The following is a 24,942-nucleotide window of genomic DNA, read 5'->3' on the forward strand; positions in this document are numbered from 1 at the left end:
ACAGTCTTCTTCTTCTTCTTCTTCTTCTACTTCTTCTTCGTCTTGCGTTGTTTCAAAACGGCCCTTCTGTTCCGGAACACTCTTCTTCCTCTTGCGTTGTTTCAAAACGGCCCTTCTGTTCCGGAACACTCTTCTTCGTCCTGCGTTGTTTCAAAACGGTTGTTCTGTTCCGGAACACTCTTCTTCGTCTTTCGTTGTTTCAAAACGGTTGTTCTGTTCCGGAACACTCTTCTTCGTCTTGCGTTGTTTCAAAACGGTTGTTCTGTTCCGGAACACTCTTCTTCTTGCGTTGTTTCAAAACGGTTGTTCTGTTTCGGAACACTCTTCTTCTTCTTCTGTTGTTTCAAAACGGTTGTTCTGTTCCGGAACACTCTTCTTCGTCTTGCGTTGTTTCAAAACGGCCCTTCTGTTCCGGAACACTCTTCTTCCTCTTGCGTTGTTTCAAAACGGCCCTTCTGTTCCGGAACACTCTTCTTCCTCTTGCGTTGTTTCAAAACGGCCCTTCTGTTCCGGAACACTCTTCTTCCTCTTGCGTTGTTTCAAAACGGCCCTTCTGTTCCGGAACACTCTTCTTCCTCTTGCGTTGTTTCAAAACGGCCCTTCTGTTCCGGAACACTCTTCTTCCTCTTGCGTTGTTTCAAAACGGCCCTTCTGTTCCGGAACACTCTTCTTCCTCTTGCGTTGTTTCAAAACGGCCCTTCTGTTCCGGAACACTCTTCTTCGTCTTGCGTTGTTTCAAAACGGCCCTTCTGTTCCGGAACACTCTTCTTCCTCTTGCGTTGTTTCAAAACGGCCCTTCTGTTCCGGAACACTCTTCTTCCTCTTGCGTTGTTTCAAAACGGCCCTTCTGTTCCGGAACACTCTTCTTCCTCTTGCGTTGTTTCAAAACGGCCCTTCTGTTCCGGAACACTCTTCTTCCTCTTGCGTTGTTTCAAAACGGCCCTTCTGTTCCGGAACACTCTTCTTCCTCTTGCGTTGTTTCAAAACGGCCCTTCTGTTCCGGAACACTCTTCTTCGTCTTGCGTTGTTTCAAAACGGCCCTTCTGTTCCGGAACACTCTTCTTCCTCTTGCGTTGTTTCAAAACGGCCCTTCTGTTCCGGAACACTCTTCTTCCTCTTGCGTTGTTTCAAAACGGCCCTTCTGTTCCGGAACACTCTTCTTCGTCTTGCGTTGTTTCAAAACGGCCCTTCTGTTCCGGAACACTCTTCTTCGTCTTGCGTTGTTTCAAAACGGCCCTTCTGTTCCGGAACACTCTTCTTCCTCTTGCGTTGTTTCAAAACGGCCCTTCTGTTCCGGAACACTCTTCTTCGTCTTGCGTTGTTTCAAAACGGCCCTTCTGTTCCGGAACACTCTTCTTCGTCTTGCGTTGTTTCAAAACGGCCCTTCTGTTCCGGAACACTCTTCTTCCTCTTGCGTTGTTTCAAAACGGCCCTTCTGTTCCGGAACACTCTTCTTCCTCTTGCGTTGTTTCAAAACGGCCCTTCTGTTCCGGAACACTCTTCTTCCTCTTGCGTTGTTTCAAAACGGCCCTTCTGTTCCGGAACACTCTTCTTCCTCTTGCGTTGTTTCAAAACGGCCCTTCTGTTCCGGAACACTCTTCTTCGTCTTGCGTTGTTTCAAAACGGCCCTTCTGTTCCGGAACACTCTTCTTCGTCTTGCGTTGTTTCAAAACGGCCCTTCTGTTCCGGAACACTCTTCTTCGTCTTGCGTTGTTTCAAAACGGCCCTTCTGTTCCGGAACACTCTTCTTCGTCTTGCGTTGTTTCAAAACGGCCCTTCTGTTCCGGAACACTCTTCTTCCTCTTGCGTTGTTTCAAAACGGCCCTTCTGTTCCGGAACACTCTTCTTCGTCTTGCGTTGTTTCAAAACGGCCCTTCTGTTCCGGAACACTCTTCTTCGTCTTGCGTTGTTTCAAAACGGCCCTTCTGTTCCGGAACACTCTTCTTCCTCTTGCGTTGTTTCAAAACGGCCCTTCTGTTCCGGAACACTCTTCTTCCTCTTGCGTTGTTTCAAAACGGCCCTTCTGTTCCGGAACACTCTTCTTCCTCTTGCGTTGTTTCAAAACGGCCCTTCTGTTCCGGAACACTCTTCTTCCTCTTGCGTTGTTTCAAAACGGCCCTTCTGTTCCGGAACACTCTTCTTCGTCTTGCGTTGTTTCAAAACGGCCCTTCTGTTCCGGAACACTCTTCTTCGTCTTGCGTTGTTTCAAAACGGCCCTTCTGTTCCGGAACACTCTTCTTCCTCTTGCGTTGTTTCAAAACGGCCCTTCTGTTCCGGAACACTCTTCTTCCTCTTGCGTTGTTTCAAAACGGCCCTTCTGTTCCGGAACACTCTTCTACGTCTTGCGTTGTTTCAAAACGGCCCTTCTGTTCCGGAACACTCTTCTTCGTCTTGCGTTGTTTCAAAACGGCCCTTCTGTTCCGGAACACTCTTCTTCGTCTTGCGTTGTTTCAAAACGGCCCTTCTGTTCCGGAACACTCCTCTTCCTCTTGCGTTGTTTCAAAACGGCCCTTCTGTTCCGGAACACTCTTCTTCCTCTTGCATTGTTTCAAAACGGCCCTTCTGTTCCGGAACACTCTTCTTCCTCTTGCGTTGTTTCAAAACGGCCCTTCTGTTCCGGAACACTCTTCTCTGCTTGCGTTGTTTCCAAACGGTTGTTCTGTTCCGGAACACTCTTCTTCCTATTGCGTTGTTTCAAAACGGCCCTTCTGTTCCGGAACACTCTTCTTCGTCCTGCGTTGTTTCAAAACGGCCCTTCTGTTCCGGAACACTCTTCTTCGTCCTGCGTTGTTTCAAAACGGCCCTTCTGTTCCGGAACACTCTTCTTCGTCTTTCGTTGTTTCAAAACGGTTGTTCTGTTCCGGAACACTCTTCTTCGTCTTGCGTTGTTTCAAAACGGTTGTTCTGTTCCGGAACACTCTTCTTCGTCTTGCGTTGTTTCAAAACGGTTGTTCTGTTTCGGAACACTCTTCTTCTTGTGTTGTTTCAAAATGGTTGTTCTGTTCCGGAACACTCTTCTTCTTCTTGCGTTGTTTCAAAACGGTTGTTCTGTTCCGGAACACTCTTCTTCCTCTTGCGTTGTTTCAAAACGGTTGTTCTGTTCCGGAACACTCTTCTTCGTCTTGCGTTGTTTCAAAACGGTTGTTCTGTTCCGGAACACTCTTCTTCGTCTTGCGTTGTTTCAAAACGGTTGTTCTGTTCCGGAACACTCTTCTTCGTCTTGCGTTGTTTCAAAACGGCCCTTCTGTTCCGGAACACTCTTCTTCCTCTTGCGTTGTTTCAAAACGGCCCTTCTGTTCCGGAACACTCTTCTTCCTCTTGCGTTGTTTCAAAACGGCTCTTCTGTTCCGGAACACTCTTCTTCGTCTTGCGTTGTTTCAAAACGGCCCTTCTGTTCCGGAACACTCTTCTTCGTCTTGCGTTGTTTCAAAACGGTTGTTCTGTTCCGGAACACTCTTCTTCGTCTTGCGTTGTTTCAAAACGGTTGTTCTGTTCCGGAACACTCTTCTTCGTCTTGCGTTGTTTCAAAACGGTTGTTCTGTTCCGGAACACTCTTCTTCCTCTTGCGTTGTTTCAAAACGGCCCTTCTGTTCCGGAACACTCTTCTTCCTCTTGCGTTGTTTCAAAACGGCCCTTCTGTTCCGGAACACTCTTCTTCGTCTTGCGTTGTTTCAAAACGGCCCTTCTGTTCCGGAACACTCTTCTTCCTCTTGCGTTGTTTCAAAACGGCCCTTCTGTTCCGGAACACTCTTCTTCCTCTTGCGTTGTTTCAAAACGGCCCTTCTGTTCCGGAACACTCTTCTTCCTCTTGCGTTGTTTCAAAACGGCCCTTCTGTTCCGGAACACTCTTCTTCCTCTTGCGTTGTTTCAAAACGGCCCTTCTGTTCCGGAACACTCTTCTTCCTCTTGCGTTGTTTCAAAACGGCCCTTCTGTTCCGGAACACTCTTCTCTGCTTGCGTTGTTTCCAAACGGTTGTTCTGTTCCGGAACACTCTTCTTCCTATTGCGTTGTTTCAAAACGGCCCTTCTGTTCCGGAACACTCTTCTTCGTCTTGCGTTGTTTCAAAACGGCCCTTCTGTTCCGGAACACTCTTCTTCGTCTTGCGTTGTTTCAAAACGGCCCTTCTGTTCCGGAACACTCTTCTTCGTCTTGCGTTGTTTCAAAACGGTTGTTCTGTTCCGGAACACTCTTCTTCGTCTTGCGTTGTTTCAAAACGGTTGTTCTGTTCCGGAACACTCTTCTTCGTCTTGCGTTGTTTCAAAACGGTTGTTCTGTTCCGGAACACTCTTCTTCTTCTTGCGTTGTTTCAAAACCGTTGTTCTGTTCCGGAACACTCTTCTTCTTCTTGCGTTGTTTCAAAACCGTTGTTCTGTTCCGGAACACTCTTCTTCTTCTTGCGTTGTTTCAAAACCGTTGTTCTGTTTCGGAACACTCTTCTTCTTCTTGCGTTGTTTCAAAACCGTTGTTCTGTTTCGGAACACTCTTCTTCTTCTTGCGTTGTTTCAAAACCGTTGTTCTGTTTCGGAACACTCTTCTTCTTGTGTTGTTTCAAAATGGTTGTTCTGTTTCGGAACACTCTTCTTCTGTTGTTTCAAAACGTTTGTTCTTTCTGTATCTGTATCTTTGTGTCTTTCTATTTCTGTATTAGTGATGTTAAAAGTATCGACACTCAAAAAAGTATCGATACTGAAAAGTTGTATCCGGATAAAATACTCATTTCGATACAGTGCTACCACCAGTGGCACCTAAACAGTCAATCATTTTATGCACAGATTAGAGGGAAATGCACTTTCTGAACACTGTGTGATTGAATAATTCTGTGCACTTTTTGGTTTCAGACTTTTCTCTGTAACAGGTGCAGCTGCTGAGAATTATTTTTGTTTTATAACTGGTTTTGCTAGTGTTATTGTTATGTGTGTAAAGCATAGCCAAGGAAGGAACACTTAATTTTAATTTTGTAAGTTTTTTATCAAGCTTGCTTAATATTGTGCACAGCATACAACCTCAAAATATTGTTTATTGTATTTATCTATTTATTGTATTTTGTTTATTAATGAAAAAAAATCTGTTGAATTTTGGAGTCGTTTTTATCCATGTGGTATTGAAAATGACATTGAGTAACGAATATTTTACTTAGTATCGGTATCGAGTTGAAAAGTTTAGTATCGTGACAACTCTACAAGATGATCACATTTTTCCATCAGCTACATTTAAAATGCGTTTAACGTGGCCTTAAAACCCACCTTTTTAGGAGAGCTTGTAAATAAACTTTTTTTTTTTTTACTTATTGTCTGATTATTTTATCTTTTTTACTTTTTTATTTCTCATGTGCACCATGTTTTTATTTAGCACTTACCTGTTTTACTATGTAGCACTTTGGGATCTGTATAAATATAAAGTGCATTATAAGTCCTAAGTATTGTTATTATTAAAATGGCTCTTTAGTTCACTTGGTATTTTAAACAGTTTTTTTGCTTTCATTCTTTTGCTTGGTGCTCCCATTGGCTCCATCCTGGCCATGCTGGTAAATTTGGTCTGGAGCATGCATACATTATCAGGACGTAATGATGAATTCACTTTAACAGCAAAATGTATATAGTTTAGTTTAGTAAACCAGCTTTTACTGCTCTACCACAAGTAGAGCTCAAACCACTTTGATTTCTCCCCCTTAAAATAAATATTTGGAAACAATTTTAATACATGATTAAAAGTTTATTTTCTGTTAAATTCTTACTTTGCCATAGTTTAAATGAAACATGGTGCTGATTGATGAATGACGATAGGAAAAGGATAAAATCCGGACAGGTATGATAGAAAACAAATCCTACTTAAAATACCGAATATTCTGCTTTTTGAAAATAAAAACAGCATTAAAACCAAAAATGAACATGATCTCCAAACAAATGGGGGATAAATTATAGTTTAAAATTTGGTTTTAGTCCCGATCTTTTCTCAATATCTGTACAAAAATGGTCCCATCTAGGCCGTCCGTCCTCGATGATTATTGTGTTAAAATCAAACCCTGCTAACGGCGATCATTATGTGGCCCATACAGGGAAAAGGACTCGGCAGACAGACAGGAAGTCTTTAGTCGCTCATTTCCATGTCCTCCTCGTGGTGATCGCCTCCATTCAGGTCGGATCTTTTAAAGGCTCGATGTGCGTCTCTCTCCACCTCCTCATGATCTTTGACAGACGACACAGAATCGGATTCGCTCCTCCCATCATCCTTCTCTCCTCTATCACTGTTATAGCCTTGCTCCTCCTCATCATAATCCCTTGTAACCTGTAACACATTTGAAGATTATACTGTGTATGAAGCTGAACGATTCCAAGATCTACAGCGTGGCTTCAGTCTGAGACATACTTTCACATCTTTCTCACTGTCGGATTTGCGGTCCCGCTCCTTGCCTTTGCTCTTCTTCTTCTTGCTGGTGGAGCGTTCTCGATCGTCTTTTGTGTGGTTCTTGTCTTCCCTCCTGTCCCGGTTCTTTTCACGCTCCTTGTCCTTCTTCTTTTCTTTCTTGTGGCTGTTAAATTAAAGTAACCAAGTATGTTTATTACTTATATTGGATTGGAATGGCCAAAATGGTGTGAATGAAACTCACCGTCCAGGGGAGGGAGACCTTGAGAGCCTTTTTCTTGGGGTCCTGGAAGCACTGAGACTTCGCCTGCGCCTCCTAAAAGCCACACAGCATTAGAAAGAAGTGACTGCTGAGCCCTAAAGTACAGAGATGAACTAGGATAGATGATGCTCAGTGAAGAACAGATGGGAGTTCACTCACCGACTGATGCTTGGAGACCTCCTGGCACTGCTGTAGCTTTTAGGGGGCGTCTTGGATCTTTTCTTTGTTTTTTCTTCTTTTCTCTTGTCCCTGTTAAATAAACAATTACACAAATTATCTAAAAGTCCCTCTGTGCTAGAAAGACTGATTTTGTCTTGACTGCAGCTGCAAGTCCTTTTCGAGTGAATCAGCTAAACAGCAGGAACACAGTCACAGATATGAAAAAGGAAAACAGTGAAGCCACTGACCTGGATCTACTGCGACGGCTTCTGTCTCGGGAGCGACTCCTCCTCCTTCTTGGGCTCTTAGACTTCCTCCGGCTCCGAGAATGAGAACTGCGTCTGGACCTGCTGTTTGAACTTCTGTGTCAAAATCAAAGATAAACGTGTGTTAAAGAATATAACCATGCTGATGGTAAAGGACAGAGGAAGGCTTTATTTTACCTGTGTTTTGATCTTGACCTAGACCGTTTGTGCCGTGACCTTGAACGCGATCTGGAACGCTTGCGTTTGTTATCTTTCTTACCTGCAGATATAAAAGGACAGATTTGCACATTTAAACCGTGAATGGAAACCTGGCTGCTCAACACAAGCAAACAACAATTTGATAGTATTAAAAATCCACCTAAAGCTCATTGAAACACATATTCTATATGTACATCTGAATCAGAAAAAACATCCAAAACTTTAACTTCAAGCATTTTTTTTCAAACCATAAACTCTTGTATAATAGCTTCATCACAAACGAAATATTTTAAAATAAGATTTTTGTGCTTCAAGTGATATTTAGATTTTTTTTTAATTTTCATTAGCTCTAAGCCATAATAATCTAATATTTGCTTAATTCTATATCAACGTCTATTTAATTAACCTTTTATGAGTTCTTATCTTTGACTTATTCCAGACAAATGAATTTCCATGACGTTACAAAAAGATTGGAGGTGAGGGAACCTGAAAGCTGAACTCACTTCCAGGTTCGATGGCAGCAGAAATCAAAGACTGGGCTTCTCTGACTCTCTTCATCGCCTCTTCGATCTCCTTGTTGGCAGCATCCGCTTTAAGCCCCGGGGTCAGGTTTAATCCAGCCGCTAGGGGATTCAGTCTAAAAAGCAGTTCTTTAGATTTAAAATAATAAAAAGGGAATAAAACTGCAGATCTGAGTAGAAATTAGTGGTTTCTTACTTTGGGTCAATAGACTGCATAAGCTTCAGGAAGTCTGTAGAGAAAGCCTGAGAGAGAGAGAGAGAGAGAGAGAGATGAGAAAGACAATATTTTAGGAACAGAAATGATTTCCTTCCCATATCAGCACAATGACTGTAGTGGAAACACACCTGGTTTATGTTGGGCCCTGCGATTCCCATCGCAGCTATCTGGTCCATAGTGGGAGCCCCCAGACCTCCAAATGGGGATGCGCCTATCTGCAGTGTTAAACATTTAACCAATCAGCACCAATTTTATTTTCATATTATCCACAGAAGAACCACTGACCAACTACCAGTCAGGTGGTTGTTTGAACAGCAGTTAGCTCATTGTTTAGTTGAAAAAATGAAATAGAAGCACATCAATAATTTCCCCTGAATATGAATCAAATTCTGTGAAAAGTGTGCACTGCTCCATATGTTTGCTTTTACCCACAAGTCTACTAAGCTTACTGTGAAACACCAGAACCCAGAGTAGGACAATTAAAGACATAAGACCCATTGATGGCAGTCTGTATCCAGTGGAAATTAAAAACCCAGAAAAAAGAAAAAGAAAAAAAAGATAAAATCAAGGAGTTTAAAAGATGACTGCCAAAACTTTCCAGGGCCATGAATCTATTTTTTTAATTCACAAACTTTAAAGAATTAAAGAACCTGTGGGAACTCTGTTGAAAAAAAGATTCCAAGGAATCCATGACTAAAATGCAACCTAAGGAAGATGTTTGACAGATCAGGATTTTCAATCCAAGGCAGGAGTTAAAGCTGCCCAGTCGGCGCCCTCCTCAGGTTAACTACGGGATTACTGCATTGGACTTCTGCTACTGGCTTAAGAACTGGTTATACTCGCTCAGCAGTATGTTACAGTGAGCTTGTCGCAGATATTTTTGATTTACGCCCAATATTGAAGCATGGTCTGTGCTATGTTATTCCACGCCACAACGCAAGAGGTTAAATCATGAACTAGCTGTTGGTCTAGATACGGTGAAGAAGTGTCGGCGAGTTTGTGCAACAACGGAGGGACATGAGGGTGAAAAAGAGCGGGAATCCACGTGGGAAAAGGGTCCCAGCGTTCTCGCGCAGCTCGCTCTTCTAGCTGGTCCATCTTCACGAGTCCTTTTCCACAATGGAGGTCATACAAACAAAACAAGCCGGTAAAGTACCAAACAGGAAACACAGAAAGTGAAGAGCGGATGTAGATTTGACTAATCAGAGGCCTCCTGTCTCGGTCACCTACAATTTTGAAGAGGTGCACAATTTTGAAGTGTCTACGGCAGGGGCATACTGTATCTGCATTAACTGCGACACACACGCAGACAATCTGGTTTCTAAATATAAATCAGCCTTCAGCAAGGAAAGTGATGTAATAGGAGAACTGATGCCAGCAGCTTTATTGGTTCACACTGGAAAAAAGGTGAGATCTAGATAAGTCATTTCTTCTTAAAATAAGTGCATTTGTTCTTGGATTAAGGAAGTAAAAGAGACATTTTGCCAATGGAAAAAGACAACTTGTACTTAAAATAAGAAAACACAATAGCATTGTCTTATTTCAAGTGCATGTTATCTAATTATTTTATTTTAAGAGTAAAAATACCCATTCCATTGGCAAACTATATCATTTACCTACTCAAATTAAGGGAAAATACACTCAATTTAAGATATTTTTACTTCTTTCTAGATCGTTTTTCTCGTTCACTAAGGGACAGACATTAAATCTAATGATTTTGTTATTATAGGACATGAAAATAAATCACGTTTTCAACATTAAACAATGTGATTAAATGCATTAAAATTGGATAAATACAAATCTGCATCGTCTCTCCGGTCAGATTTTGTGTCAGACAGTCGCATGACTTCAAGGCTACTGGAAAGAAAAACAATCCTCTCTAGGTTTGCTCTGCTCACCATGTCTGTATTGCTACAGTATCGCTATGCCGATACTCTGCTCTGGTAAAAGCAATAATAAAACTGACCGATGCCAGAGGATTAGGAGTTGGAAGAAGACCTCCTCCTGGCATCATCCCTGCTACAGCATTGGCTGGAGCCAGTAGAGACATCGCTTTGGATTCATCAGGAATGACTCCTGAAGGAAAAAAGAAAAGACAGAACATTTCAGTGCATAATGAGGGAACAGAAACTATCAGCAATCAATAAGACAAGACTTGCAGACAAGCCACCTCAATAAAAATCCACTCTTTGTCTTGTCTGTAAATCTTGATGCCTGATTTTTCGTTGTGTGTGAGAGTGTAATTGTGGGATTAGTAGCTATGAGATCATAATCACAATACACACTGTGGTCAACACTGCCAAGATTTGATCACCTGTACTTGTTTTTTAAGTCATGAACCAAACGTTAGCAAGCACAGCCAGTTGTCCCATGGGATGTGCTCTCAAATTTCATTATAACCAAGCCACGCACGCCGGCTGCTTCGCTATAAAGCACACAAAAACATTGAGATACAAAACAAAAAAAACAAAACAAAAAAAACAAAACAAAGTTCATGATTTAGATGTGGAGACAAGGATACATTTCAACATCACATCCCATAACTTCAATAAAAAAACACTCAGTTTTACCTTTACCAGCTAAAAAGCACTTGCACTGGAAAAACAATCCAGACATAAGTAAAAATGTCTTAAATTAAGTGTATTTGCCCTTAATTTGAGTAGGTAAATGACATAGTTTTCCAATGGAATGAGTATTTTTACTCTGAAAATAAGATAATTAGATAATAGGCACTTGAAATTAAACAATGCTATTCTATTTTCTTATTCTAAGTGTAAATTGTCTTGTTCCATTGGCACGATGTCTCTTTTACTACCTTATTCCAAGAGCAAATGCACTTATTTTAAGAAAAAAAATGACTTATCTAGATGTTGATTTTTTTCCAGTGTAGCAACCACATTTCTGTAATGCTATTTAAACCAATGGTATGTTGAACGAAACGCTACACAAACAATCTGTCCTAAACAGTTCAGGGCTATCACAGGAATAATAATTAAAATATGTCCAAAGCTGATGGGAACCAAACCGTAAAATTAAAGAACAGATGATCGTCCATGGCTGTGTAATCTGAAAACAGGCTAATTTTAATCTGAAAAATTTCCTTTTTTTGAGAAACAGAGAGAGAGAGAGAGAGAGAGAGACATCTCACACACACTCACACACAGAAACAAACACTTGAGAAACAGGATAAGGCTGCGGAGGACAAAACTGTTGATGGCATTTTCAGCAGGGCCTGGAATATAGGGCTGGATGAACCAGGGAAAACAACTGGAAAACACAACAACAAAAGAAACACTACTGTTAAAAGTTAGAGTCAATCAACATGTTCAAGAGCAAAGTACGGAGAGGGACTATTTCCAAAAGGCATTTTCACAGCCAAGCATTGCTTTAAGGCTTTATATGACTTGTGGAAATTTAAATTTGATGCAAAAGGAGTAAATTACAAACAAGAAGCCATGTATTACCAAGTGAAGCGTATGTGCTACTAATCAACATGATCAGAATTTATTGTCAGGATAACTGTGTAGTTTTTTTTTTTTACTATATCAGAGCGTTTTCAGCTGATTAGAGCCCTCCCATCCTTTGATGCCCCAAAAACCTTTTTTCTAAATACCAAGGGTGCCTGGAAACAACAAACGCAACATTTAGATGAAGTGTTAAAACATTTTATCTAAATGAGGAGGTTCAGGCTAGAACCGTTCGTAAGAACAGATTCGTTCATAAATTGTTAGTATTTAGGAGAAAATGTTGCATTTAGGGCTGCAACTAACGAATATTTTAAAAATCAATGAATCGGCCGATTATTTTTTCGATTAATCGATGAATCTGACAAAAAATATTTTTTATATTAACCTCTTTATTCCAAAAAAAACATTTTAGACAGAACAAACAAGCACACAAGTATAGGTTGCTCATTAACTGTACTGATGCAATATGAAAAATAAATGTTTGTGTTAAAACTACGCAAACTTACATGAGAAATGTAGCTGTACATCCACAAAATATAGGGTACTTTGTTTCATAAAGTGCAAAAAAAGACAGGCATTTTTTTTTTTAAAAGCCCCTAAGGGGTTCAAACAACAGGCCCCCCCATTTCAACAAATGAGTTTTTTTTTTAGACTAGAAGAGTTCTGCCTTTTAAGACAGGAAAGTATAGCAGTTAAAGTTGCTACTTGAGAAAATACTGAACCATAGAGATAAAAATAGCCCTGTGATTCAAATTATAAATTGTATTTGGAATAAAAATGAGAGAACTAGGGGTGCTAAAAAACACATCCTCCAAAGACAGATATTTACATGGGAAAGTGGCATATAATTAATTGACATATTACTGATCTTGCTGATTCTGCTTTACTTCCATAAATTGCAGGATCTTCTTTACTTTATCTTTGCCGGAAGATTTAAACTTTAAAAGCCTTGCCCTCATAATTTGCAAGTTAATTTATTTATAAAGGCTATTGTAATTATTGTGATCAATTTGCGCCGTCAATCCCGGCGCATGCGCGCTTCATTTGCAGTCTGGACGCTGAGGGTAAACATCCTGCGGCTCTGACTGCAGCGCTAAGAGGGACTCCTGCGGGAGAATGGGGTTGGGATGGGGGAGGGGCCTCACGGCAGCAGCTGCCGCTGGAGGACAAGATTAGGAACGATACATGCTTTCACGTAAGAGTCTCCAAAAGCCGCCAGTGACACCGTAAAAAGTCGCCAGATTTGTCGCTAGTCGCTTTTTTTAAAAAATAGTCGCTGGAGGGGTCTGAAAAGTCGCTAAATATAGTGACAAAGTCGCTGAGTTGGCAACACTGCGCACCTGCGGCGCTGGCTCGCTCTGCCGTAATTTTTTTTCTTCCCCCGTTTCAGTCAAGTGGCGGTGATGACGGCGGCGGCGGATGATGCATTAATCGTGCAACACAACTAATCGATGATGAAATTCGTTGCCAACGCTTTTAAAAGTCGATTTTTATCGATTCGTTGTTGCAGCCCTAGTTGCATTCACCATTTTTCTCTTATTTCTAATCTTCTCTCAGTGACGTAGGAGTCTTACGCAATCAGTCAACTGTTATCCAAACCCAGTTTTTCACTAACTGAATACATTTGTTTAACTTAGAAGTATTTGTCCATTTTATTAGGCTACATAATTTTATATTATGCAACTCTGCAATTATAAATCAAAATGTTATTATATTGGTCACTACACCTGCAACTGGCATGTTGGTATCCAGACAACACTGGTTTCATTTTTTTTTGTCATTTGGTAAAAAGAAACACGACTCAGAGATCAAGCTACTATTGAAGTAACATCTGGAACAGAAAATGGATGGAAAGTTCAACAAAGCTCCTCTAATGGAGAGACTTGCATCATTTGACTCAATGGCAGCTCTTTGGCTTTATTATTACACTAAATGCAGAATAATTTGGTCTGTTTTGCCGAAAACATTTGATATGTTTATGCGTTATGAGAAAGATGGAGAGTACGATGAAGGGATGGCGGCGTGGTCTGGAGTTGTACAGTCCAGGTGTTTCATATGCTGCACCTCTTGCCTTAGTCAGTACTTTCCATTGACTGTTTTTGGATCAAATGGTTTTATAGCTCTTTGAATGCATTTCCTACTGCTTGGCTTTTTACTGGTCCTTTTAATTCTGATGTTTAGCTCTCAGCAGACCTCCATCCGCAACGTTTTTCTTCTACGTTTTTGTTGCCACCTGCTTGTTCATTCACAGAGGGAAGTCGTGGTCTTATATGGAATAATAAGGGCAGTAATTACGTACATTCACCTTTCTTTTTAATAAAAAAAAAATTACTAAAGCTAACTGGATATTTGCCCAGCTTTTTATTAGACAATAATATATAACTAATAAATATTAATATCGTAAATATTTAACAGTTGTAATTCGAATGATTTTCTAAATGACTAACAATTTGTTCTACGCAGGCCATGCTTTACTTAACATCCATCATAATCAGAAAAAAACTACTTTACTTGAGAAGTTGTGAAGCTGTGCAGCTATCAATTAGGAAAGATTGCCAATTATTTTGATGCAGGAAAAGAAAAGTGGATTGCCAATCCTGGTGCTATTATTATAATTGTTTTAAGAGGACTGCTTTCAGCCATCATAGAGAGGGTCTCTGCAAAATGACTTGTCCACTATGGAAAAGCACAACACAAATATCAGAGAGAAGTTTAGCTAAATGTGAGACATAGACACACGTGTACATTTCCCTTTAAATACCTTAAGATATCAAGTACTAAAAAAAACTGGAAAAAAAAGAGTAAAAGTAAAATATGTTCAGATTCAATTCATTCTATCAATTATATCTTAAATCAGGGTTTATACAGGAATGAGTAACTCTTAACTTAATAAGCTTGTTAATGCTCTAAGAAATAATTTTAACGCCATCAACAAATACCCATGACTCTCATATACATATATAACACGGCAAAATCCTTCATAATTTTTACCATCGACAGGCTGCAGCCATGTCCTCAATTCCTCGTTTTCCAGACACTTGAAATTTGCATTTTCCCATTCCCTAGCCTTTTCTCCGCTTCGAGCTTCTTTTCCGAACACACATCTTTAAAATCAACTGAAAGCAGTTCGACGCAAACACGAGGAACCAGTTATATCTGACGAAACTGTTGGCATAAACTTTTTTTATTTTATTTTTTTTATAAAGCATTTTAAATGCCTCTATAATCACATTTAATGAGTTTTAATGCCCATTAGGGCCTTAATTTAAAAAACAATAATTTAATGACTTAATGACCCGTAAAAACCCTGTAAATATGAGAGACACAGACGTGAAGGCTAAAGAGACAGATCGGACACCCACCTTCGGCGAAAGGGACCACGATCAAGGCCCTGTCCACGAAGACGGTGTTGGTAAGATGCTGGGACACTCCGACAGACTCAGGCTCATTGAATTTTACAAAACAGACACGGGAAGTCACAGGCAAGGGAGAGTCACTGGAAGAAAATACAGATGTGTTGTGCAAAGAATACGAAATAGGAGAATAACATGCCCCTTTTCCACATGTTAGACCATGATGCTGGGAGAACTGATTAGTAGATTTCTGCTACAGAGTCCAGACAGTTTGAAGGTTACCAAAGGGACAGATTGCATATGTCTGCCAAACTTTGGTGTTTGGACAATAATATTTGTTGAGAAAAAAAAGGTCAAATTACCATTGTGTTTTATTTTATAGCTCTTTCAGATTATATACATTTTATCTAATCTTATTATAGATGCAGACCTGATTGAGCCAGCTGTCATATGTGAGAGCATTGGCTATTAGAATCGATATTACATTATTTTATTTGGCAGATCTATTTGGGACCTACAGTATGATGGTTCTGGAACATATAATCTAAAAAATATATAATAAAATAAAATACAACCGAGACCAATTAATAATTTATTTGATAAGGAACACAACACAGCTCTGATTTTACCAAAGGTGGAAACATTATGAACTGGGGATCTTAATATAAATTTATATTCACTCATTCTGGAAATAGCAGATTAATACTGACGTTATTGTCAAAGATCAAATAAAAAATTAAAGTTATGTCGTTAGTTTATACAATATTAGTTTATTAGTCTGAAACTTCTGATGAGTTCAGGAAGTACTGTTTTATTTTGGTAACAAAAAGCAACAAATCATACATTTTCTAAATTAGAACGTTTTTTATATAAATAAATGGCAAAATTTATGACAGTTACAGGGAAATAATATACATATTTTAAATTTGTAGTAGTCGTCTTGTTTTAATGCGTATATACAATTTAAATATGGGTTTATCAGCTTCGATTAGGATGTTTTTACGCCAAGTGGCGCGAGGCGGTAAAGTGTTAGCATTAGCATACAGGATAGCCAGGCCTGGCGTTGATGCTACAGGCCTGAGCAGCGACGGTCAAGCTAAAGGGACACAACAGGACCGTAGTTCTGAATACTCACTCAGGTGGAAAAAGCTTTAGCTCCTCTATAGTTCCGAGGAACCCAAACAGAGTCCTCATTTGCTCGGACGTTGTGCTCGGTGAGACGTTTGTCACCTGGATGACTTGAGTGTTGGAGCTCATCTTTGCGAGCGCTAACCAAGCTAGCCAGTCCGGAGCTAGGCGCGTGCAGTCAACTCACTATTAGAGCAAATATTAACGCTCGGAGTTTAAAAGTCAAAAGGCCTCTATGAAACACTGCATTTTTTATCTCCGTAGGAGTGAATAATGTAGATGGTTTCTACAGAAAGAGAGACAATGCAGCTGAAGGGACAAGCGATGCTCTGATGCTGCATTCAGGGACACTTTGTCATGTTTGTAGTTGTCAGTGCTATAAATTTGTAATAAATCTAAATAATCCCGTTTATGCTGGGACTTATGTACGGGACAGACTGTTATTATTATTTTTTTTTAACATTGCTGTAAAGAAAAAAAAAATTTAAAATTTCAGTTGTTTTTTTTTTTTAGTTTCATCACCACCATATTTAGCATATTAGGCATACACTGAATTTTCAGCGTTCTTGTTTTATTCTGTTTTCTGGTCTCGATAAAACAAAACCAAACATAATTCTAACAGTCAAGCTTGGAGGTTTGGACATAATGCTTTGGGTATTTTTTTTTCTAAACCAGCTGGACAGGCAGTCTAATTGAACTAAATTCAGTTATAAATAACACTATATTCAGATTCTGAGTAACAGCACTTTAGACTGCAGAGACACTTGGGCTAATTTGGACGTATCAGCAGTAGTGAGGAAAAGCTCAGCTGACCAAAATATTAATGCTGTGGGGTAGACTGGTCATAGTCCTGCCTTGAATCAAATGGAGGGAGCTACTACAAAGATTAGACTGAAAACAAAGATACCTTGGTGAATCAGTCAAATGTTAATTTAAAAAAAGGCAAAAAGATTATAAGGATTTATAAGAAACATTTGTCTTTTTTTAAAATAAAGAATATTTTCTTAAATATGCCTAATTGTCATTATATTGAATGTGTTTTTCTTCCAAATGTATATAAAAAACATATTTTCAGATTGATACACTTTATATATGTGCATTGTCCTGATAGTATGCTTTTGAAGATTCTGTTATTCTGGTCATATTCATTTCAAAGTCTTGTTAGCTTTTTGGGAGATAAATGTATGTCTTTCTTATTTAAAAAAAAAAAAAAAAACTAGGTCAGGGGTCTGCTGTTTTCCTGGGCAAGGACCCCTTAACTGATGGCGGGATGGAGGGGGGACCCCTTAATTATATATATTGTATGAAACTGTGTTATATCAAACTGGTCCTATAGTTACTCTATTACATATGGAGTAATGTAACAAAAGTAATTTGGCCCTGGGATTATTAAAATATTTCTGATTCTGATTCCTCGTTAATGGGACAGGTGTTGTGAATGAAACGGTGCCCAGTTTAAAAGAGCTCCAGTGTGTCGCTGAATGTGTGCATTGATGACTGAAAGACATCTTCTGCCTCCATTTATCTGTTTACTACAGTGTGTTGAATTCATATATTTAAAGACATTTCAATTAGTGGAAAAATTGCAGGGGAATATAAAAAAAAGTCTAATCAACCAAAACATTTGTGATCCCCATACAGTACCTCGGACCCCCTTTTGAAAACCTCTGCCCTAGGTGGTTTAAAGACTGCTTTTATTCTAATTTCGTAGCAGTAATGATAATTATTTCTATTTTTGAGACAAAGTTCGTGACCAAAGATGTAAAACAAAAGAGAGACAGTATTTCCTCCTTCAATTAGTTTACTTAAACTAATCAAGTTGGGGTAATAAAACCTAGTTAACGCAGTATTTAAGCAATAAACGTCATAATTCGGACGGTACGTAAAGTCAACACGGCTCTAGTGGGCGTGGCTTGGAGTGCTTGATGCTACACTGTTAGCAAGCGGCGGGTTCTGCTTTTGCTGACATTTCAGCATGTGCCCAGATTGAAATCTCAAAACAAGGAATTATATAAAGACCGCGAAATGTGCAGAACGACACAGGTATGGAAAGATGTCAATCAGTTTCAATATATATGTGATATATTACCATACCAGCAGAGCCGAACCTTAGCGACTCTGATCTGGGGGCAAATCTGCTAACATTGCAGCTCCCTTGTCAACAAGTGGAGGTGCATTATTATATTATATTTAACTGCACAACATTGTCTGGTGCTTTTAACATGCATACACTTTTTGCTGCTGCATGCACAGTTTATTAAACTCATCTCTGTCTGGATATCATTATTATTAGTATTATTGTCTAAGTGAAACTTTAGTTCATGCTGCTGGATTGTTTTAAAAGCATTTCATATACAAAGCATCTTGTTGTTTAACGTTATGCAGACAAATCTGTCATAACTGAACAGAGCAGACTGCAGAGAAACAAACCTGCACATTGAAAGATGATAGAGAGAGATGGTTTAACACATTTAAAATATCTGAACACTGGCTGTGTGCTGTTTTCATTGTGGCATAACTGCAGTGTTTTAAAAGGCACTTAAAAAAAAAAACCATAAAAGTGTGAGTTATATTTTTATAAAGCAAATAAGGCAAAAATAATTGAATATCTTAATGCTTTGAAACAGTAAGTGAAGTCATTTATTTATTTTCATTCATTAATATGTTATTTTCACCCAAAATAAGATTTTATGGACCTCCTTTGTCGTGCTGGTCTAATAAATAGATTTTTTTTTCTTCTTTAAGAGGTTACTTTTTTTTTCTTCATATCCCCTGTTAAATATGATAATAAAACAATGTGAAAGATCTAAGCATTGATCATTTTTGCTTATGGGACACTGATTTGATGCTTAATTGAAAAACGTATTTTTTTCCTTCCAGGGAGCTTTTGGAAAGTTATGAAGTCCAAAAAGCAGGGAATGGTTTTGCCACCTAAACGTCACTTCACATGACTCTAACTGGTGAATATGGGATTCTTAAGACTGGTGGCCAGAATCATGGGAAGGATCAGCACATTCAGATCCTACCAGTTTGTATTGCTACTGGCAGCCACATTTGCTGTAATAGCTTTTTACTACTTTGGCTCTGAGAGGAACAGCTTCTCCAGCACCACTAAGAGGATAAGGCAGACCCATGCCAACACCAACAGAAATGATGCCGACCTCACCGTGGACACCAGGATCTCACACCTTCCCGCATCTGATGAGCGAAGAGGGAACGAGCTGAATGCAGGAAGTGACTTTTTCCGCTCCAGAAAAGGTGGCTCTGACACTGGAGGCCAGCGCTACCATGTGCTCATGATGTTCACCAAGGTGGACAGGAGCAGAAGCCTGCAGGAGAAATTCAGGGTGGCCATGTTGTCAATGGCAAAACATGCGCATTTCCTGGAAGGTGAAGTATTGGTGCTTCATTTTGTGAGTGATCCAGCCAGCCAAGAGCTGGGCCAGAGGATGCTGCAAGAGTTTCTACAGGATGCAACGTTTAAATATGAGGTGAGTGGTATCTTTAGTGTCCTTTTAAAGTTTCCAATAAATGTGTTATCAAGGCAACTATATAACAGGTACTTTATGTAAGACACACACTGCCTGATTGACAAATGGAACAAGGAAAAAATATTTGTGGTTTGGGACGGCAACCTCAACCCAGTAAAATATGATGCGGAATGTAAACAATAGAGAAAGGAATGACTGATGTCCACAGATGGAACGCATGAACTGCTTTTAAATAAGGGTCTACTATTGAAAATTTTTTCGTTTGATCCGTGGGGTGAATGAAGTCATGAATTATAGTTAAAGCATAAAAGCGAAGCAATAAGAATCGTCTCATTTTTGTAGCAGCGATTGAATACTAGCAATAAGCGTTCAGCTAAGCATGATGAGCAGAAATCAGAGGAAGAACCAAATGTACATAATTATGATGAGTAATCCACTGATTCATTAATTTAGAGGGAGTTTGTATGGAAAACTGTTGCTCTGTTTTATTTGAATTAGTATTTGCACAGCTGTCAGAAACCTTGGATGAGGATGTGGATCTTTTAATAGAGATCATCCTCACCCCTTTTGAAAATGTAGAAAAAAATAAGTATTCTGGGAAATAAATGATCTGTAAAGCGCTGCAGATGAACGCTAGACTGGGGAGTGCAAAGAACTCTCCTATTGCTGTAACTAAGCAGGTTCTCAGAAGGGATGACGGACGCTCGAAATGATAACTTAATCAGCAGCCATCTCCTTCCCACTCTGAGGCTTTCACTGAACAGCTGTATTTATACTGGCAGTGAACTGCATAAAGAGCTTTGTTTTGTTCTATCACATAAACTGTTGAGTTCAGCAGGTTGGATAACATGAGGAAGAAAATGTATGAATTAGGTTGGCTTTGTATTTTTCAGACATTTCCAATATGACATGTCTGCAGAGTTTAGGCAATACTTGGAATAATCCAAGAGAATCTGAGCTCAAATCATGAGTTCTGGGCATGCAGCTTAAAGCTGAGCCACAAGGTGGCAGTAATTACCTGCTTGGTAAACCCATCACCAGTGAGAGGAATGCAGCTTGTTTACACTGTTCTTCCTGCCAAAAATGAGGATTATGTTCCTGGTCTGTTTGGCAAAATGTACCTTCCAGTTTGTCCTTTGTATGCTTTTCATAGCTAGGCATCATAAATCACTCCATTGTCTTCACTAAGAGCTAGAAACCTTTTCTTTTTTTTAACTTCTGATTTTTTTATTCCTGGAATACTCAGATTATTCTCAGCATAGCATCCTGGATGTTCAAAAACTGAAAGATGGATTTTTGTCTTGTGCTTAAAATATTGCTGTAGGTTTGAACCCTGCTGTAGGGTTCCTGTTTGATTTGGTTTTTAGCTAAAGAAGAACTTCTTTAGGTCTTATAATAATAAAAACGTTGCTTTAACCATAAATTTATACCGGGTTTTTTTTAATAATGAGAATAAATCTATTTATAAATTGTATTTTAGAAGAAACGACTCCAAATCTAATAAAAACATGGAGCCTTGTTTGTTTTAGTGTTACACCCTGTAAGGTCGCTTTCAAACATGGCTGATGTTGAACTGTACAATGGAAGCTGTGCAGTCATCAGACAGACAGTCCTTAGCTGTAGGCGTATCTACACACCTACACATGCATCAGCTATCTAAAGGAGATTAAACAGGACTACAAAAATGTCTGGAATCTGACTTCATGGTTTTTCGAGGTTTGGAAAAGGGTTGAGAAAATGGGTTTCCCAGCTTTAGTCTGTCCTATTCACTAAAAGCGGTATCAGTGATGAATCAGGTTATCCATCCAGTTACTTATATGTCCGTCCGTCTGGTAAAGGGGACAAAACAGGTTCTAACATCCTATCTAAACTAGGATTTTGCAACTAGCAAAAAAATAAATAAAACTGGGCTGAACTTATAACTCTCTCAGAGTGCTAAAAAACAACAGTAAAACCGTAATAACTGTAGTTTAAAGTTTCAATATCAAGAATAAAACCTGGAAAAGTTGGCCATCCCCATCTAATAGACCCTAGTTTGACATCAAACTGCAATCTGTGGAGCTAAAAGAGTCTCAGCTTTTACAAATACATGATTTTCATCCATCCTAACTCGGCTCAATTAAGAAATACACATTTTTAACAGGGAATAAATTGAAACCAATCAGATGTGTCCTTCGTTTCAGCCAATCACATGAACATACCCCATTTTGGATATTGCTAAGTTAATCAAATATTTTTTGTATTCATCCTATGCATTGTGTGGATCATGTGTGTGTTTGTGAATTGTGAGGCTCTTTCTCCACACTAAACACCTGTATTCATCTCACTATCTCTTTCACAACCTCTGCTTCGCCCAAAATAACGCAAACAAGTTTGGCCTATATTAATTATTACAACATAATTGGGCTTCATTGGGAGTCTGTTGAGGAATAATGGAGAGAAGAATGAAATCTTGTTTCTTTTCACGGGCTCCATGGTGGTTTTCTGTTCTCTACTGGTTAAAGATATTGAAGTTTTGTTTGTTCATACACTTGTCAATACTTGTTCAGGCAGGATGTTTTCTGTTTTTGTCTGTTTACGTAAAGATCGTCTGCAGTCCTGCTGAAATGATCTGTCCTGATGACTTTTATTTTTTCCTCCACATGTTGTGGAACATGAAATAGATCTCTATATATGCAAAGTTCTGGCAGCGTAGAAATGCAAACATCCAGAAATACTAATAAGGGGAGTCCTCAGAGTCTGAGTGATAAAACGCTGACATCCTTGTTGGTTCATCTTCTAGAACATTCGGAGCCACCTGTGTCTCTCTGATTCTTTCAATGTGGCCCTATTGAAATTTTAACTATCACGGAAAGGGTTTTTTGTATTATCATGCATTATGCACAGGGTTTTTTTTTTTTTTAGCTTTACCTATATGCTTTATTTTTTCAGTAAGACTACTGATTATTCTTTATCTTTCATGTTAATGGTTGCTCCATCAGCTTGCCTTAACCTAAACAAGTTTTTCCTTTTGTAAAAATAATTAATGATCATCTTTCATTCTGAATTAATAAAATAGAACCATCAAACCTTTATTTTGCAGGCTTTTCATATTTTTAAAATCTTTCTTCTGGCTGTTGACACCTTTTTATTTTGTAGCAGCAGTAGAAGAAATGGCTCTCTGAGTTGAAAAGGTTGCAGACTCCCGATCTATAACTTCATGCCTTATAATTACTCACCATCCAGGAATTAAAGGACAACACAGCGGTTATGCAACATATTTTTAGCTCCATGACTTCCCTGCTGCAAAAATTTTGTGAAGCACTTGACATTTTCAGCAGACGGCCTGCAGAGTCACGCTAGCCTGCAGCTGTGCTCATTACTGCTGCATGTTCTTCATAAAACACCCTACATATACAGACACTAATGATGGAGCTCTGAAGCACAGAGCTGAGATATGATTCTCGGTTTAGTAAAAAAAAAAAAAATTGCATCTGATAATTGTATGAATATCTGCTATGTAAAATGGAAATAAATAAATTCATGCATGCTTTTTGAGTTGTAAGTTTAATAAGTACATTTTAAATCCAGCAGGGAACAAGAATAGTAATAATTGGACTGTTAACAAACTTTCTCTATGCAATTACAAACACGCTGTCCTTAAAAAAAAAAGTATTTCTGCTCAGGCCAGGAAGGCAAAAGAAAACAGCAGCTGAGAAGCAGGGCTTTGCTATCAACTATGGTTGCCAAGTTTGGACTGTTTTAATAAAAAATGTCTGTTTTTGGCTCAGCTTTTGTTAAACAATAACAGTCAAATAGTTTTTCCTGTAAGTAAAAGTAGAGCTGGTGATATGGACTCTTATCGAAATATTTGGTACTGTTGTGATAACGAAAAAAGTAGGGCTGTAACTAATGATCATTTTTTAAAATCCATTAATCTGTTGATTATTTTTTCGATTAATAATCGAAAAGCCAAGGGTTCCTTAAAGAAGATTTTTTAAACTTAATTAAAGCAGGTGAAACTGGAGCTGCTAATAGAGCATATTGACAGAAAATATATATATTTTTTTATCTTAATGCACAGTTAACGAATACTCAATTACTAAATTATTTGACAATTATTTTGATAATGGACTAATCATGATTAATCCAATTAATTGTTTCAGAAAGTTTTCATGAAATCCTTGCCGTCTTTCTAAGGTAACTTTATGGCTGCATGCTACTGCAATCATAGCTCCACAGATACCCCTCTTGAAAAATAAAAGAATTTAAAATTAGCTTCTCCAGGAAGAGGTTATATCTCTAAACATCACATAAAAACTGCTTTTAATCATATTCTTTTGATTAATAAAGTCACATTAAAAGTTATTTAAATTCACTCATATGTTTGTTAGTTTTCAAACTAAATACCGTAGTTTACTTTTTAAATTTAAACAACAAAATTCTTTTCCTGACTAGCAATTTATCTCGATAACGATAAACAATATAAGTGACCACCTGTTAGTAAAAGTAAAAAAAAAATTATTCAAATAGCACCAACTTAGTGTTAGAGCTAATTGATTGTAAGTGGCCACAGTTTGTTCTAATTTATACTATATGAGTTTGAATTAAGCGGTTACTGTATATTAAAAATGTCCATTCATCAAAACATCCCTCCACAAAAGACTTTGGGGTAAAACAGATAAAATTATTTGGTTTCTTTAAGTTATTTGCTTTTGAGGAAGGAATCCGACTCAATACCGATGATTTATCAACGTCACGAAGCATTTTCACTTTTCCCAGTGATGTTTGTTACCTTGCTTGGCAAACTGGTGACGGCTAAGGACAGAAAAACGCTGTTGGTCTGTTTTTGCATATATCCTACTGCGGTTAATTAATAACGATATTGATTGTTTCCTCAGATCATCTTCCACAATGTGGTGGAGCTGACCCAGAAGCTGTTCCCCATTGTGGAGGCCATGCAGAAGCACTTCAGCGCAGGCTCTGGAGCTTACTACAGCGACTCCATCTTCTTCCTGTCTGTAGCCATGCATCACATCATGCCTGAAAGTAAGATCAGACTTTTCTTCCATTTGCAACCATGCAGGTTTATCTCACAAGGCAGGTTAGCTGTGTTGGAGTTCTCTAATTAAACTGATTATTCTCTTTGTATATTTTCAAAAGCAAACCCTTTATGATTTCTCTCTGGCTGAGTGCTTTATATTCAGTCACTTCTCTAATTTAGGCGGTGAACAGCTGGAAAAAACAGCATGGCCAGGTATCTAAGAGACACGTGGCGAAGTGCAGAGGCCCTGGAGAGAGAGGAAGGAAGGATGTGCTCTGTCGCTGCTGCCCACATTAGAGCCCCCTCGGCTGGTGTCAGCAGTGATCTGTCCTCTGTTGTGCACTGTTTTGGCTCACTTCAATAGGGATGCAGCATGGGGCATCGCTCCAAAGATAAACCACACTATTGGGCTTTGAGGTTTCAGTCGATAGCATTCAGAGGCACACATGTGAAACCTGTCAGGTAGACAAAACACCATCCCAGCTCACTAATA

At 38.9% G+C, this 24,942-nt stretch overlaps 2 protein-coding genes across 4 annotated transcripts in view; one reads left to right on the plus strand and one right to left on the minus strand.

Annotated features, from left to right (window-relative positions):
* Positions 1 to 5,692: 5,692 nt before the first annotated feature.
* Positions 5,693 to 16,284, minus strand: LOC119794227 (serine/arginine-rich splicing factor 11-like). 3 transcript variants are annotated; one of them, XM_038301684.1, is made up of 12 exons: positions 15,943 to 16,284; positions 14,817 to 14,950; positions 9,954 to 10,063; positions 8,116 to 8,202; positions 7,967 to 8,013; positions 7,753 to 7,886; positions 7,229 to 7,310; positions 7,034 to 7,147; positions 6,786 to 6,875; positions 6,609 to 6,680; positions 6,368 to 6,530; positions 5,693 to 6,286 (listed from the first exon to the last, which is right to left on the minus strand). In XM_038301684.1, exons 1-12 carry the CDS (start codon positions 16,062 to 16,064, stop codon positions 6,089 to 6,091), a joined length of 1,353 nt encoding a protein of 450 aa, XP_038157612.1. In that variant the 5' UTR covers positions 16,065 to 16,284; the 3' UTR covers positions 5,693 to 6,088. The 3 variants fall into 3 exon arrangements, with proteins under 3 accessions (XP_038157612.1, XP_038157611.1, XP_038157613.1); XM_038301683.1 differs by having other exon boundaries at positions 7,967 to 8,018; positions 8,118 to 8,202; positions 15,943 to 16,283; XM_038301685.1 differs by lacking the exons at positions 14,817 to 14,950; positions 15,943 to 16,284 and adding an exon at positions 10,302 to 10,418 and having other exon boundaries at positions 7,967 to 8,018; positions 8,118 to 8,202.
* Positions 16,285 to 17,839: 1,555 nt separating this feature from the next.
* Positions 17,840 to 24,942, plus strand: part of xxylt1 (xyloside xylosyltransferase 1) — a 38,350-nt gene continuing 31,247 nt past the window's right edge. The window contains exons 1-3 of the mRNA XM_038301698.1: positions 17,840 to 17,978; positions 18,816 to 19,426; positions 24,307 to 24,454. Coding sequence (XP_038157626.1) covers positions 18,902 to 19,426; positions 24,307 to 24,454 — 673 coding nt within the window. The 5' untranslated portion in view covers positions 17,840 to 17,978; positions 18,816 to 18,901. The remainder of the gene's footprint in view (positions 17,979 to 18,815; positions 19,427 to 24,306; positions 24,455 to 24,942) is intronic.

This window comes from Cyprinodon tularosa, unplaced genomic scaffold (assembly GCF_016077235.1).
Source record: "Cyprinodon tularosa strain WSP-4 unplaced genomic scaffold, ASM1607723v1 ctg471, whole genome shotgun sequence".
Taxonomy (NCBI): domain Eukaryota; kingdom Metazoa; phylum Chordata; class Actinopteri; order Cyprinodontiformes; family Cyprinodontidae; genus Cyprinodon; species Cyprinodon tularosa.

What these genes read in the sequence shown, in the direction of transcription:
- LOC119794227 (XM_038301683.1), bottom strand. Translation starts at nt 16,064, where the DNA reads ATGAGCTCCAACACTCAAGTCATCCAGGTGACAAACGTCTCACCGAGC. An exon ending in CGTGGTCCCTTTCGCCGAAG is followed by an intron (nt 10,064 to 14,816) that starts GTGGGTGTCCGA and finishes TTTTTCCTTCAG; the next exon opens with GAGTCATTCCTGATGAATCC. An exon ending in AGGTCTCCAAGCATCAGTCG is followed by an intron (nt 6,681 to 6,785) that starts GTGAGTGAACTC and finishes TGTGGCTTTTAG; the next exon opens with GAGGCGCAGGCGAAGTCTCA.